This window comes from Chlamydotis macqueenii, chromosome 20 (assembly GCF_036417535.1).
Source record: "Chlamydotis macqueenii isolate bChlMac1 chromosome 20, bChlMac1.mat, whole genome shotgun sequence".
In the NCBI taxonomy this organism is placed as follows: Eukaryota; Metazoa; Chordata; class Aves; order Otidiformes; family Otididae; genus Chlamydotis; species Chlamydotis macqueenii.
This window is the reverse complement of record NC_141575.1, coordinates 7086618-7103286: the sequence shown is the minus strand read 5'-3', so window position 1 is coordinate 7103286 and position 16669 is coordinate 7086618. Positions and strand designations below refer to the sequence as shown.

At 47.5% G+C, this 16669-nt stretch overlaps 1 protein-coding gene across 3 annotated transcripts in view; it reads left to right on the top strand.

Moving 5' to 3' along the window:
- EEIG1 (estrogen-induced osteoclastogenesis regulator 1) overlaps positions 1-16669 on the top strand; it is a 38116-nt gene continuing 21447 nt past the window's right edge. For all 3 annotated transcript variants that reach the window (XM_086763724.1, XM_086763725.1, XM_086763723.1), the window contains exons 1-2: positions 1-159; positions 1472-2102. In XM_086763724.1, coding sequence (XP_086619850.1) covers positions 1957-2102 — 146 coding nt within the window. In that variant the 5' untranslated portion in view covers positions 1-159; positions 1472-1956. The remainder of the gene's footprint in view (positions 160-1471; positions 2103-16669) is intronic.

The following is a 16669-nucleotide window of genomic DNA, read 5'->3' as shown; positions in this document are numbered from 1 at the left end:
GTTGTTCTGCCTTGTGACTGCCTGCGGCGTTGGCGTAGCGGCCGCAGTTGGCGTAGCGCTGGCAGAGGCGGCTGTGGCGGGGAGCAGCGGTGGCTGTGGCGGCCGTGCGAGGAGAGGGCAGGAGCTGCGAGCGGGGCCGGGCAGGGACTGGGGCCGCAGGTCGGTGGAGGGCGCCGGGAAGGGGGCTGAGACCTCCCGTAGGTCATCTCGTGATTGAGGGGTCGGGAGGGTGGCTGAGACCTGGCCGCGGCTCAGTGCATGGGCTGGGAGCGGGGGCTGAAACCTGGGTAGAGCTCAGTGCGTGGTTCATGGGGGCAGAGCAGGGCTGCGGCCCGGCCACGGCCCGACGCACGGCCCCTGGGGCTGAGACCTGGCCGCAGTTCACCGTATGGTTCACGGAGCTGGGAGGCAGGCTGAGACCTGGCCACGGCTCAGAAAGCGAGCTGAGACCTGGCCACAGCTCAGTGCACGGCCCAGAGGTGCCAGGGGACGGGCTGTGACCTCACTGCAGCCTGGTCTGTGGTCCACAGGGCCCGGAGGCGAGCCGAGACCTGTCCACGTCTCGATGGGGGCTGGAAGGCAGGCTGAGACCTAGCAGCAGCTCGCTACACGGGCAGAAGGGGCAGGTATGGCGCTGGAGCACTCACTGCTCTGCTCCGAGGTGGTCACAGGAGAGCAGTGCCTCTGCGAAGGTGCCCGGGCCCCAGCGTAGCGGGCAGAGCCGGCTGGGTTTGCCCGCTGCCACCCGAGCGGGAGAGGGGCTTTAACCGCACACCCGAGCTTCGCCTGCGTTGGTTTGCAGTCATTAATTCTCAGTATCGGCGAGGATTGTTTACTGCTTGGTGTTCATAACCTCGTCCCTTTTAGATGCTAATCAGCTCTTGGCCTCCTTGGCTTAGGTGTTGCATAAATGTGTAATGAAATTACCGTCTCCAGCTCCAAAACCGCGTTGTGCGGGGCACGGCTTGGTGCGGACCTGGTGCTGGGGGACGGCAGCGTAGTCGGTGGGCCTGGCTGATGCGCAGCCAGATGACCTGATTTGGTTGTTACACTGTGTAATCTGGAGCAGACTGTTGTTTTGGTTTTTTTTCCCCTCTGTTCTGCTTTCTGCTTTTAAGATACAGGTGCTAACACTGGTCAGATATACAGAAACAGATTTTTTGCATTTTTTGAGATGGCTTTGCTTATTCTGTTAGACTATGTGTTAGACTGATCTTGCTCTGCAACTGCTTCTAAAGATGATGGGTGCAAATAGAGCAGATTTTTATTAGCTGCTTTGCAAAACAGAAATTACGAGGGGGGTGACAACACTGAAGCTTGCTCCAGGCAAAAAGAGGAAAGAGGATGTTGGGGCCATACCTCTTAAGACTGGTATGAGTCTGGACTGAATATTACCCATCCAAACAGGTTTTAGAGGAGGAGGAGGAGCCCAAGACTGGCTGGGACTAATTTGCTCATTTCCCTCCCAAAGGCTAACCCGAAGACCTGCATGAAGGAGTTGCACAAGAGGAGGAGATAGAAACTGGAAGCTCTCTGAATGTGCTGCCCGCAGACTTAAGGCTTCTTCAGAGACTCAAGATGACTTCCCACAAGAGATCCTTTCTGGAGGGGTTGTGCTGAAGCACTGCAGCCTCTGACTGGGACAGCTCCTGCTGGTCTGGAGCTGAGACCGACTTCTCTCCCTCCTTTTTCTCTTGGAGATGTTGCAGAGATTTAATCTGACCTCTTCCTTCTCACCTGAAGCCTGCCGTGGCGATGATCCCACAGCCAGATCCGACCACCAAAGAGAAGAGAATTGTGTGTTTGAAACTGGGCCGTCGTTGTAACTGAACTGGAATTTACTCCCTGCTTGCGCTCCTGGAACAAGTGCTGTTCCTCTTCTTGTCTGTGTGTGTTTTGAGCCGCTCCTCCCTGATCTTCTTTGGAATTCCTGGGCTTTCCACACTGAATTTGCCCATGGCTTTCCTGATGAAGAAGAAGAAATTCAAATTTCAGACAAGTTTCACTCTAGAAGAGCTGACTGCTGTCCCCTTTGTGAATGGGGTTCTGTTCTGCAAAATCAGGCTGCTAGATGGAGGAGACTTCGCTAGCCTATCTACCAGGTAAGAAGCTGCTTGCAGACTTGTTTCCTGGCTGTCCTTCTCTCCCTGGTTATTCTTCACTTGAGCAGTTTAGCATATGGCTACCACTTGCCTGCCCCTTGATGGGATTTTAATAGTTCTGTTGTAGGGCGCCACATGCCACATCATTCCCCGGAGCGGGGGAAGAACATAGCTGGAGAGCGCTGAATCTGGGTGGTGTTGGCTGATCAGAGCTGGATTGAATTTTTCAGAGACGTGGGGAGGGAGCGGGAGGTCACTGCCCTGAAAGGGACTGGGGTTTGTGGATTAAATTGTCTTTTTTTTTTTCCCACCCCGACTCCTCTCCTTACCCAAGTTCTCACAAACTATTTCAGACCCTGTGTTACATTGCTTTCATGCCTGGCTTGAAACACAACTCTGTAGGAAACTGTGTCTAAGCAAATCAATCCTTCCCAACTTTGCTCTCCCCCTTTGCTTCCGAGTTACTGTTCTTGGTGAGAGTTGAAGGAGCTTGCTTTGCATTGCAAATTGCTGTGCAAGGGAAAACTGCTGCCTGGAGTCAAAGTTGTAGTGTTAAAGACACAGTTTATCTTCTTGAACTGATGCCATTGCATCTCCAAGGTTATAGCTGCAGTATTTTCTTTTTAAGGTGATCTGTCTTACTGGGATCATTCTACTGCACATCTTATAAGGCTGTTCTGCCATCGTGTTTTGGCATTTCTCTGACTCCTTCAGGCAGGTCTGTCCCGCTCCTGCTACTAATTGCTAATAAAAACTTGCTTTGTTTCCAACTATGCGCGTAGATTATCACCAGCAGTATGCAAATGCAAATTCCATAACAGCCCGGACTTGCTTTCTTTCTGCCTCAAGATGTGAAGGAAGCCTTCAGTGGCATTCAAAACGTAGTTTTTTGTTTTCCTGAGTGACTACTTAGTTTTAAAGGTAAAGGATTAGTTTGTGCTAGCTGTTAACTGCTTTATCCCAGAGCTAAAGCCTGGTTTGATCTGGTTTTCCTCTTTGTGGTGCTGCACACTGAGCTTTCTCGTTTCAGGAGAGAAGATTTTCTTCGGCAAGCATAAAAGATTTCTGTCTTGCAAACAGAATTGGTAGGGCATTGCTCAAAGCTTGGTTTTTCTTCCAGAGGCATGGTGCGACCTCATTTGAAGTCTGTAGAAGCTGTGGGTGTGGAACACCTCCAAAAATGGACTTTGAATTAATTTCTCTTTTGAAGAAAATCTATCAAAAGAGCTTTTCCTTACAGCATTCTCCCCTGAGGCTAGAACCTTGGGTTTGGTGGAAGCAGCTTATCTAAGGAATTCAAACAGTATGTGAACTTGGAAAGAAATTAACCCCTCTGCTTCCTGGAGTCATAATAAAATGAGTTGAACTGGAAGGTGTCTCGGGAAAAGCCGATGCTGAGAAATGTTGATCTCCCTCTCTTGTCATCCCTGAAAGCAGCTTCTAGGAGCTGTTGCTGGGGTTTGCTGGTGCTGCCAGCCGCTCGGGTTGCATTGGGTTGTTTTCTGAGCTGGCTGGGGTTCAGCGGTTCGCTCAGCGCATTGCAGATGTGTTCCAGCAGCTAAATCATCTGTAATTTAAACCAAACACATGCATTACTCTCAACTGGCTTGATTGCTTCTAAATGAGCGAAGGGGAAGTAGGCTGTTAGGTCTGCCGCCTTTCCCCTAACCTGGCTGTACTCTAACTGAAAGCACATGGAAACCTGTTCCTGCTTGAAAAGTTACGGTTCTCGGTGGTATTGAGTCATTTGACCTCTTCCAAATATTTGCCCCTGTTGCAGTTAGAGAAACTTCAGGAGGGTTGAATTTCCAGGAATGGTGAGAAGAGCTGCCATGTGGAGAGGCTCCCAAATCATGCCTTGGCTCTGCTCTGCTCATTTTCGTGACCTTTTGGATATTCTTTGTATCTGGGAAAAGATTAAAGGGAAGGACGTGCTGTGTCCGTGTTGTGTTAGAAGTCTGTACATTATTTAGGATCTGGGATTGTTTCTCTGAAATCCACCCCTTCCAAAAATAATTGTGTTTGTGATTGTAACGTCTCTCAGGTCACCTTATGACGAGGTGCTTTTGTAAAATAGTCTGGTGTTTGCTCTACAATCGATTTGGGCTGCTTCTGCGGTCTGTGGCAATAGAGAGTGTGCAGCTGTGATTGAGCAGACCGGTTGCTCTCTCTCCCAGTGAGTTTTCAGAGAACTGATCTGAACAAGGGGTCCCTTGGTGTTTGGAGTCTGTAATCAAGGGACAGAGGTAGGTATAGGAACCATTCATAGGACACACCGAATCAGTTTTCTTTTTTCTTGAATAAGTGACCTGTGATGCGGAAAGAAGAGTGTTGTCTGAGAAGATAAGAATCTCCAGAGACAGATTTTCCAGGTTATTTACAATAGACTGACTTGGCAGCCTGTGCGTGTCTGTGGTGAGAGGTGGAGATGTGATATACCCAATGGGTTGCTAAATGGCACCAGGTTCAGTTGACCTGTGAGCGGAGCAGAAGTGGGAGGCCGCGCGGCCGGGTCCTGTGGTCCCAGGTCCAGTTCAGCCTGGCTTGCAGGTACCTGCTGCAGCTTGGTGGGCACACCCCGGGCTGGGACCCCCCTTCCCAGCTGCCAACCACTCGCACCTCCTCTGCCAGGCCTGAATGGAGGGGAGCCTGTCTGAAATGCATTAAGACTTAACACTCCTAGGAATTCAAGGCACTCTGGAAAAGGTCCAGGTCCTGTCAGCACATTCAGCTTTGGGGATCTGCCTCTCTTGGGTTTTTTGGTTGAGTTATTTTTTCTTGCGGACAGGTACCCTTTTTCCACACTTGCTGTGCTCAGGCCTTGCATTAAACCACGGATATTTTCGTGACTAAAGTTGCAGCTGTAAATTTCCTTTTGCTTGTCCTTTCCCCCCCCTTTGTAAAGTCTCCTCGTGCTCTGGCGGGGCTTCTGAGGGTGAGATTTACCCGTTTCAGTTTACAGTGCTCTGTGTGAAAAGCATCTATTGTTTGTGGGTTTATCGCCCTCCCATTGGATTACAGAAGTTGGTCTTCTGAAAATGCATCTGAGGCAAGCGTAGGCCGGGCAGGTGCTGTATTTCCCCGCGGAGAAGTACTGGTATATTCCTCGAATAGTATTAATCCAGATACTTAAATAGCGCAACGACCAGTGAATTCAGTTGCCTCCCAAGTATCTTTAAAAATAGCAGGCGCAGAGCAGTAGGGATGTATTCATGGCAACCGGTTTTGTGAAGCAGATGGGCTGCTGCGTTTTTTACCAGTTTGAAGCCTTTTGGGGGAGTGTGCGTCTTTGTTTCTAGAGAGATGATACGATAGGCTTATTGGGAAGTTTCATATCCATGGATCGATGCAGGCAGGAGCCTGGATGTCCAAATGAGTACATAAAGCGACAGACTGCTGTAGTACGCTGTACGCTTTGGGTATTGCGGAAGACTTGGTTAAATTTTGCCCCCTTCTCTGCTTACAGTGTCAATTAATGCTGAGTGACAGTCAGATGCTCTTTACCGTGGTGCTGACTGATTTCTGGCTGTGTGCTGGCAGCGAGCATTGCCGGTGCATGATGTGAAGGAAGTGGAAAGCCAGGTGTTGTCAACAGACTCCTGACACTTCATCCTACGTTGTTCTGTTAGCGTGCCAGCAGTTTCTCTGGTATTTCTGGATTTGAAGGAAGGGATTTTACTCTGACAGCCCCTGGCTAACTCGAGAGGAAAGACTGTTTTGCATGAGTTGAGCAACTTTGAGGGCATTTCCCACCTTCCTCATTGTCTTCTTGAAGGTACCTCAGACTGTATTTCCTTAGGGAGCACGCGTTCCCAGGCAGGTTCAGCATTTCACTTTGATTTTTCTGATCCTGGCACTCCTGCGCCAGTTCGAACCATGGAACATAGTTTGTCTTTTGCAGCCCAGCACCTGTTTGCACGCAGGCGGGATTAGGGAAGAGCTGACCCTGTTAGGGTGGTCTGGCCTCAAAGTATTTCGGTGCTGCGGCCTGAACCGAGAATGTTCTTGGCCTTGCAATTTTTAATTAAGTGCAAAAGGCCGCTTCCTGCGCTGCGTGCTTTTTTGTGTGTGTGTAAAGCTGCATCCAGAGAGCCAAAGGAAATGCTGCTGTTTGGGGAGGCACCTCGTACAGATAGCTCTGCGGACTGAGGTCAGCTTTTGTGTAAACGTAGCTTTGTCATCTTTATATAGGTACAGACCTAAAGGTACTTGCTTTCCTCAGCTGACAGGATGCAAAGCATCGTTATGTCTTAGTGGTATACACAACTTTTTCATTTCTGGAGGATGTAAAGAGGGAGAGGCATTGCCCTGCTAACACTTGGCTGGTGTTCTGGATTCAGAAACCTTTGTGAAGGAAGGTGCAAGGCATTCCACCTCTGAAATGTAGCTGTGTCTCAGCAGTGAGTTAGAAATCAACTCTTTCACTGCAAATAGCCCCTGTGCCTGATGTTTCAGGATCCTTCAGGTAACGAGGTTCACCACGTTTGGCTCTTTCGGACTGGAAAATCGTTAACTGTTCGGTTAATCAGCGACTGAAGGTCTGATTCAGTCCAGTTGAGATCTAAATCTTCACCACGTCTGCCTTAAAAGAAAGAGTAGGTAACAAAATAGTTTCTTCTGGAGTCAGGATCCCCAGGAGGGCAAGAGAACCAGTTACAGTGAAAGGAGAGGGTCACTGGCTGAGTTCTGCCTCTTGATTCGAGTGGGACTGCCAGGGTGTAGCAGAGGAAGGACCTTGCTTGTGGCTCTCAGCTCTTTTCCCAGTTCCACATTTTAGGCCAATGTGTGCTTGGCTCTATCCTCTGCTAGAGTGTGTGGTGTGATAATGTATTTTAAAAGTGCTTTTGTTGCAAACGTGTCTGAAAATGTAGACCTTCCCTATGTATAAATGTATTCCTAATCAGATCAAGAGAGTGAGCTTTAATGCTCCAGAGCAGCTTCACAAGCTAACGTCTTTCTTTCCTGGCTGCAGCCTCAGGAGTGGGCTGTGGGGGTGTTAACGAAGGCGGCATTTGAATACAGCCTCTAGAAACGATTTGCAATAAAACATCATGTAGTTCACAATAATATTAAGGCACAGTACCTACCCTGCTTGCATTCTGAAACAAATATAGAGAAACTAGACAGCAAAGGTGAGAAAAAAAGGTTTCATTCCAGCAGTGCAGCTAAATATAGGGGAAAGTCATGAGAAGAGAGCACCACAAGGTCCCCGGCACAAACGATTGTAAGCTGCACTTCGAATTTGTGGAGCATTTCTTTCACCTTCTCTACGCTCTGGCTGCGGGCTCCGACCGCAGAGGCTTGGGGGTGAGTTGGTTTACTTCTTGCCAGACTTGCCTCTTCCTGTCACTGATCACTGCGTTGAAACCTGTCACAAGACAGGCAGAATTACATTAAAACTTTCCTGCCACAGGAGCTGTATCCTGTTGAGTGAAGAACAGTCTCTGTTGGTGCTCTGACTCCTGTTCCGCCTGCAGCTGCTCAGGCAGGGGCTGCTTTGTTGACCAGAAGCTGTAATCTAAAGCTGTGTAACCGATACGCTGTGTGTACAGCATCAGTAAATGTGTTCAGATACAGCAGGCTTTCAAACTTCCCCCTCATCGCCGATTCTGAGCTGGCATTGCTTTGACAGCTGACTCTTAGCAACAGCCTTATCTCTGTGACTTAAGCAGCCCTTGGCTCCAGAAGTTACTCACTGCAAATTCGTGTTCTGCTTTTGAGAACGGGGCATTGTGGCCCACGTGATTCGCAGGGTGGCAATACTGTTAGCTCTGGCTGAGGACAAGGGGAGGCAGGAGAGGGTGGCCCCCCTCTTTAAGACATGTATTTATTTCTGAAACACAGAGGAAAACCTAAATGGCTTCCAGTCTGTTTATTCTTTGTGCTCTTGAGCTGCCAGCAGTGTTGACTCTAGCTTTGTAGCTGTATTTCTGAGGAATTCGTACATGCCTTCGGGAGCTGTGGTCTCGCTGCACAGTTGTTGGTATTTTAATAGGCCAGAAGTTGCCAGTGGCAAGTTGTTCTGGTACCAGTTTCTAGATAAATGAGGTAGGTACAGATTTATTTCTTATAATTATTTTATTGCAGGAAGCTATATCTGGTAGTGTTTCAGGAAAGAGCCTGGCTTCTCCCTCACATCAGAAGCCTCCCTCACTTCAGGGCACGTCTGCATGCTCACAAGCCTGATGGGGTGGGATGGTGAGCTCCCGTAGCATCCACCTGCACTTGGCTCTGTCAGGTCTCAGCCGTGCAAGGACGGACGGATGTGGCTCTCTGTGGCCACCCTTTTTCAAACAGGATATGTTCTGCATCCTCTGTGGGCTGCTGGCTGCGCACAGGGCTTGCAGCCTGCTCTGAAATGGATCAGGAATTATTTAGTAGCTGTGGCTCATTGCGTAATAAAACAGAAGCATTTAGGAGTGCCCTGGACCAACACTGGGATCTGCTTGTTTCTTCTGTAATGGCCTGTGACCTCATACCAGTAATCTGTGCTGTAAAGGTGATTATTTCAGGTGTTATTTCGGGTGGCTGGATGCATTACCCCACCCCAGTACCAGCTGCTTACCTTGCAGGATAAGGCACTTTTTTTTTTTCCTTGCAGTTTATTCCTATTATGCCAAGTGCACTTGCTGGGAGACACGATACACATCGCTGTCGTAACGCTGGACTCAGCATCATGATCTCTCTGGTACCATACAGTGGGACTCGGCATCGCGTTTTAGTGCCTGGGTTTGAAAGGCACTTCCCACTAGACAAACAGTTGTGCCTGTGTTCACTGGATGAACAGCCTTCTTGTTTGGTGTATTTTTAATCTGAGGAGCAAGAAAGGGAATTGTTCTGCAGGATTCAAAATTGCTGATCTTCATGGAGGTCATTTTCATGTGTTTCTTGAGTCTCCCATGTAGCTCAACCGATAACGCTGAGATGAGGAGAAGATCTAGGAAATGGGATAGGGTTTTGGGGATGAGGAAGAAAATGAAGAGGAAGCACATGGAGTCTAGAGGGTTGGGAGGAGGCAAGTGTGGAAGAGACAGGATGTTCTAGCTAAGCAATAGCATATACAGTCTGTATAACGGATGCTTTCCCTGCAGATAAAAGTAGCTGAGCTGGCAGGAGAGCAGGATTATGCCTTTCCTTTGGCTGAATTTATCATACTTCACTGGTGAGAGGAGGCCTTGAAGGAGGTCCCATGTTATAGCAGGAGATGGAACTGAAGCTAAAAATACTTTTACAGCTGTGTGCTGTATTCTAAATAAGAAATGAACACTGTCTGTTGAGCCTGAAAGCACTGAGGGTGCTTACACGGGAGGAAGGAAGCGAGTATATGGATTTACTGTCCTGGAAGGGCTAGAAGGCTGCAGCACTGAGTAGCAATGCAGCTTTAGAGACCTACAGAGACCGGCACCCCTGCATGTGGTTGGTAACTAGCCTGAAATGAACAGCTAAAGCTAGAAAACTTTATTTTCAAGTTGCTGCTTCCTAGAGCTGCATGTTTGCCTGAAGGATGCAAGTCCCTTCTCTTGCCGTGCGGTGTACCAAATGCAGGAAACAAAATTTAAAGTCTTGTTTAGTGCCTTTCAGAAATTGCCCAAGCATTGTGCTCCAGTCTGGCTTTGCAATGGAAAAGCAGATCAAGGGATCCATAACAGGAAACCCCGTGAAAGAGATGTGGCCTCAGAGTTTGGTTTTGGAGTAGTCACATACCTCCATTTCTGCTTCCAGAATAAAACTCTGTATGAAATGACTGCAGCAAGATGTTTCGCTAATGGGTATTGGGTTAACAATCAACAGAGACTCCCTCAGCCAGTTGCCACACAAAAGACACAGCAGCACATGCCTGCCTGTGCTCCTGCACTGCCGCTGGAGTTTCCATTCCTCCTGAAAAACAAGTTGTGAGTGTGAGGAGTACAAACTGGGGAGGCCAGAGTGAACCCTGCTGAAGGTTTTTCAATTGCCGTGTTCTCTGTCCAGTCACTTTTGTTTCCAGCCCTTAAGGGATAATGTTGCTCATCAAAATAAAAATGCAAATGGCCGGGAGAGGGGGAAGGAAAGACTTGTCTGGAAAAACTCAGGCTTAGAGAATTATTTTTTCCCTGGCCTTTTGTCAGACTGTTTCAGGCTTTATCCACACTTGAAACAGCAAAGGTGAGCTTGGGTGTGGTATCATGGTTCTCAGTGGATTTTTGTTCGTATGTTTATAGGCTGGGGAGAGAGTTCCCAGCTTGGTTGTGTTTTTCATCATGCTTTTTGTTTCTCTTGCTAGTTCCTGTTCTTCCCATCATCGCCTAGGCTGTGCCTGCGTGTCACAGAGTATGAGGGAGAGATCTAGGATATTCATAATTCAGCAATCTTTCCAGATCTCTTAGTGCTCCATTGCACTGAAATGGAGGAATAGTTTTAGCATTCACGCTTTGACGTAGACTTTCTGTACCAGCTCAGCCCCAGCTAGTGCGGCGTGCGGCTTACAGCCGAAGCGATGAGGGTGGTTCAGGAGGTAGGCTGGTAGGCTGCTTGCCTTACAGATTAATTATGCAGTAACCCCTCTGTAGGAAAGCTCTTTTCCTGGCTCCCGTCAGAGGCCTGCTATGTTTTATCTCATACTTTGGTAGCACCAGGCAATTGTATCTGCATAAATGTTGAATTCCTTTCAAGTACAGCACTGCTCATCTTCTGTCTTCGGCAGCCTGCGGTGCTCCTTGCCACAAGGGAAATTCTGTGTTGTGAAGGAGTGTATTTCCTATAACTGTTTCTTACACTTGCTGCCTTTATGCTTTGTTGAATATCCCTTTTCTGCTGTACAGCAAGTAGCTGATCATACTCTGGCCGCTGTTCTCTTTAAGGTCCATTTCTGATGTAGGTTTATAGCAGTGGCTTTTCCTGCTTTCTGTGCAAAAGTATGTCTGTTCTTTCAAAACAAATCTGCATGTTGTCTTCCCTCCAGAAGTGATGCATACACATCTCCAATGTCATTTGCTCTCAGTAGGGGACAATCAAGAGAATGTCTCTGAATGCAGCTGGTAGTGACAGCCACAGAGGAGGTAAAAACTCTCTGATCCGCAGAAGCCTGCTCCTGGCAGCTGAGCAGTGGGAGCCCATGCTAACATCTCCCAAGGGCTTAACCAGCACTGACTGCTGTTGCAAAATTCAGAACTCTCCCATGTTCTGCTTTTTACCAAGACGTAACATATGAAATTACCTTTCTCAGATTAGCACAAGTTGCATCATGAGAAACTGGTCTTTCTTAGATATCTGCGTTTGTCTGGAGCTGTGGCTCTGGAAGAGCAAAAGCAGCTCTAACTACTCTCTCAGACACATTTCTCTCTGTTCCTCTTGCTGGCTCTGGCACCACAGCGTAGCACCAGATCTGACACATTCCAGATGCGGGGCAAAAGGGAAGGGAGAGCTGGGACAGGCAGGGTCTGGAAATCCCAGCCTGTCACCACAGGTATGGTGACGACTCGGGGGCAGCAGGCTTTGCTTGGCAGCCTTTTTTAATTTGCAGACCTCTTCTGCCGAGTAGCCTTTTTGCCGATACGCCCTAACAGCGATAGGTATTGATGGAGGTTCAGGGAGAGTGTGTTTGTACCTTGCCCTTAAAACCAGTGACCTGGTTTGTACTGCTGAACAGAGCCTTTATAAAGGAACCATCACAAAATACCTGTATTCATCGTGGAATCAAAAAGCTGCTCTTAACATATAAAGGACTTTCTCCTGAACTATTGTATTGGTTTTGAATAAATGTATACTGTGTAGAAGTGACTCATCAGGGAACATGTCTGAGCGTGGTAGGGTGTTACCTTTTGGGTAACTAAACCTACTTTTAGCACCTGGGTTGACTTCAGGCAGCTTATTTACTGAAGGGCTTTTCAGCGTACTCAAGCCAAACTGCAGTGATGTTACATCACACAGTGTTCATGAAATTATTGCCGAAATGAACTTGGACTTGTGTGCGGGTTGATTTGCACTATAAAGGCTTCTCTGGTACAGCTATATTGGCAAACTCTCCTGGCTGAAACGGGGTTGATATTGGCAAAAAAAAAAAGTCACTTAACTGTTCTGGCATCAGTATGTCTTCACATGCCATAAATCTGCCTCAGAGGCAAAAAGATTTGTCTCTGTGTACATCACTTGTGTTAGGGATGTTGTTCCTGCTCTTGTGTTGATTCCCTTCAGGGTTTTAATTTTCCAGATTTATTATCCCAGTGAAGCCCAGGAGTATTGAGTTGACCCATGTCTTGATTTTGCTCATCCTGGGGGGCATGTGTGGATTTTTTAATTTTTATTCTTGTTTGAAAGGTAGCTTGCTCTTTTCTTTATAAGAGCGTCTTGTTTACAGAGACACCTTTCTTGTATCCGGGAGTTGTAGTCATGTCTTGAACTCTGCATGGTAGGGAGATTATCAAAGTGCTCTGTGCTGGAGTTTACGTTGCTGTCTGTCTTCACTAGGAGTTTAAATTAGTCAGCAAAAGGCAAATCTGGAACCTCTCAGAATGACAGCTAACACTTAAGGGATGAAGAAAGTTTATAAATAAATCGGCAACAGGTAATCAGTGGCTCTTCACTTCACATCTGCAGTCTGCCAGAAGTGAAAAGGCTTTCCAAGCTACAGTGCATTACAGAAACACACATTGCCTCTGAAATATGGCGGGTCAATCTACCTCAGTCTTGTAAGTATCTGTATAGAACAAACCTTAGAGTCTTTCTGAAATGTTTGGGACCCTCTGAAGCTTCAGTTTCTCTCTCTCTTAGAACCACAGGGGAAATTTGAATTGTGATTTCTACAAAGGGGCCCTAGGAGAGTCAGGATTTTTTTTTTTTTTTTCTCCTCCCTCTCAACTTTTGTGTTTTACCGTGCAATCGACTTGGTAATGAGCCTGAACGCCCTCTCCCTCTGTGCCCTCCATCCCTCAGTCACATGGAGGTCTCTCAGCTCGGGTTTGCTCATCCCCTGTAATTCTAGCTGACTTGGCTGGAGGCGGAGGTGAGAGTTCAGGAGCCCTTCTTAATTCAGTTGTCCCCACGCCTGTTTCATGCATAGAGCACATTTGATTGTTCAGCAGTCGTAGTTGTGGAAAATCAGATCTGAAAGGTGTTGATGCCCAGAATTAGACAAGTTCTTTAGAGTGTGCTGGATGCAACCTGCAAGGTAACTCAGTCTTCTGCACCACAGAGCAACCACGGGAGCAAGAGGAACAGTGCATCTGAGACAGGCTGGAGAACGCAGGACCGATGTACAGCAACCAGAGCGTAGTAGCTGGTGGGTCACCAGGGCAGACCCAAGGGAAATCTGCAGTGCAGACCTGTTCTTGCTGCTTCTGTACCTGAAACTCCTTGTGAATTTGCTTGTGTGAGGAAACCACTGGTGGTGGGCTTGGCAGTCTGGCACGTGGTTCGTTCTTGGCTAATCCAGCTCCAGCGTAGTCTGTTGGAACAACAGAAGTAGGAGTTGGTGTGGTGACTCAGAGCATGATCAGAGTTCAAAAAAAGCAAATGCGTCTTTCAGCGTTCAATACGCACGTTATTACAGACTTGTGTTTCAGTAACTGAGTCATCTATTTTGTTATTCCTTTCTTTACACTTAAGAGTTTAGTTCTTCTTTGCTTGTGATGTTTTTGCTCCTGGCACACGTCCCTGGCCTCTGAGCAAACGGAGCTTGTGCTCTGTAGATGTGGCAAGAAGTCCTTGGATGTGTGCTACTTCGGGTTGGTCTGTCTTCAGCACAGTGTGCAACAGTAGATGTATTGCACAGCATTTACTGTTACAGTTCCTTCTTGTCCTTGTCTTCCTGATGTCTGGCTTTTCTTCTCTGCTTTGAGATGCCAGAATGTAAATTATAAATACCTCGAAGCAGGCTGGCTCTGCTGGGCATGTCCTGTCTGTAAAGTGCCTTGTACGTGTCCCTTGCCGCTCTGCAGCTGAGTCTGTTAGAATTATTTCCCCTTGCCTTCTCCCTGCTCCACCCTTACTTACCCTTCCAAAACTCACCTGACTTGTTCGATAGCTTAAGTTTTAAAGAGTCATTATTCTGTGACTGACATTCTTCATTTGGAGCAATTTTTATTTTGTTTTGTGACTTCTGCTGTAGCACTCTGTCACCAACTGCATGCTGTTTCTTAGTAACTTCCATTGTTTCTCAGAGTATTTTTAACATAGGTCATATTAAGAGGAGCTTGAAGGTTTCGAGACTTAGATACAAGGAATGGTTGGAAATACTTTCTTCTAAAATAACCCCCAATGCTAGATTTTAGAAGCCCTGGATGTCCTGGAGGGTGTGGCTTACCAGTGCAGTGATGTGGAGCAGGTGAGATGGGTTGCACTGGAAGGCTCTTGCCTGTGGGACGTTCTGCGTGAGGTGCAGGGTTTCATGGCAGTCACTTACCAAAGAAACGTGTCTGGATGCATGTGACTGGAGCCCAGTTATAACTGAATTACTGCCTTTCAAAGAAGCTGTTAACACACAACTAGGAATGCTGGTGCTGGAGGGTTTTCTACTGGTGATTGACTGTCACCCCCATTCTCCAGTAGGTGTTATCACTCCCTGGCTTGTACGGGTGGACCTTTATCAAGATTGATTACTGCCTTGGAGGGAACTGTAATACGCAGTTTAAAAGCAGTGCTTCCACGGAAATAGGCTTCTTCTGGAAATAAGGTTAAAGCCATAAAAAGTCAATCACTTGCCTGCTAGATACCAGCTTGTTCCTAAGGAGGATTTCCAAATAATTCTTTGTATCCTGTTTTTTTCATGCTTGCCCCGTTGTTTTTGCTCCAGTTCTTTCCTCGCCTGCCTTTCACATACTCGGTGCTGTTGTCACCATCCCCTCTCCCCCAGTGAAGCAGTCCTGACTCAAACAGACCTTGGTTTCTCAGCTGTGGCTGAGATTTCTTCCACTAGCTTGTTCTTTCCTGTTCGGTTACTGTTAATCCTTTTTCCTGTAGTTGTCTCTTCTCCAGTCAAACAGGGATTATTCAGGCTGTGCTGTGAACTGCTTTAGTGGAATCTAGTGTCCTGAGCTGACTTTGCCCCTACTTTTTCTTCCCCATTTGCTCTCTTCCCCTGCCACGTCCTCAACTGCTAGTGAAGAGCAGGAGTGGATGTCCATCTCCTGGCACGAGGCAGAACTGAGCAAGCATGGTGAAGCCCTCCAGAAGTGTTGGAGCTGGCCTTGTTCCCCCCCAAAAAAATTCTGAGTCGTGTGAATGCTTCATTCTAAAAGCATTGGTGTTGAAATTTGGCATTCAGAGAGCCCGTACCTATCTCCCCTCTGGTGTCAATGAAGAACAAAATTAATAGGTGTAAGCTGATGCCAAGAGGGAGATGTAGGTAGGTGTCCTTCTCCACCATGGGCCATCAGAATGGGCTTGCTGGGAATTTAGAAGTTAATTTTGCGAGTAGGTGGTAGATGTGATGACCTTACTGCCGAACCCTTGTTTAAAACACTTGCAGTGAAACATCCAAATAAGACTTGTTTCAAATGACAAAGGCTTGCTTAGTTCTTAGTAACACAGTCCGCATCATCGGTCTCTGAGCCATTTTTCCATCGTAACTGCTGATGTCTACTACACAACAACCAGCGCTTGTCGGCTGGAGAATACGGGGTTGTTTGCAGCAGGGGAGACGTCCAGCTCTTTGGGTTGGCAGTTGTTCTGGTCCATGATGTAAGCCCAGTCTAAACAGAGTCACTTTATTGTTGGGAGCTACTTGCAGCCCTTTCTGTTCGTTCTGCTCGGGGAAGACAAAACCCCTGCGTGAGTAACTTGCTATAACCTAGATGGATACAAGTGCTTTAAACTGCCCTGGATTTCCACGCATCGTGTATCCAGATGTGTTTTTATGATCCTATAGGGTGTTCCCCAAGGAATATGGTACGTCACCTCTCATTCCTGGGATACGTTTCCACTGAGCTTCCCAGCGCCGATTGCTGCATCGTGTTTGCTGCTGCTTTCTACCTGTGTTTGGCCACGTCAGCTTGATAACAAGAGAAAAAAGACAGCAGCCCCGAGCCTTTACAAATGTGCTGTGTTCCCACACTGCTGTTCGGTGTGCTGTCGGCCGATGGTGCGTCTTGTTTCCTGTTGATTTCTTTCCTTTTCCTTGCCAGGCATCTGGATGGCAAAGCCTCAGAGCTGCGGTTTTCTTTGATATCCGTGCCGCAGTGAAGTGCCCTTTCCTAAGCCCATTATGTGGGGGTACCTACAGATTCTGGATCATACATCTAAACCAGCTAAGGGCTAAATGAAGGCTTACTTTCTGTTACGTATATTTGCACACACCTTTCTATTTTCTGTGCATTGCAGGCAGTGATTAGGCCCCCTGTTTGTAGCAGGAGCTGCTATGTCTGGAGGATGGTATGAATTTTGGCATGCTGTGAGCACAGAGGTGTGAACACTGCTTACTGAGCTGGGCATCCTAAAGTCAGTTTTGAAACAGGTTTTTCAGGGACTTTTCCTTGCCCTTACCAAAGGTCTCTTCTACAGCTTTGCAGTAGATAACCTCGTTAAAATAGTAACTATCTTTTCTGGAGCATAACGCAGGATTGTTCCAGACTTTGCCAGGCTAAGGGAGTGTC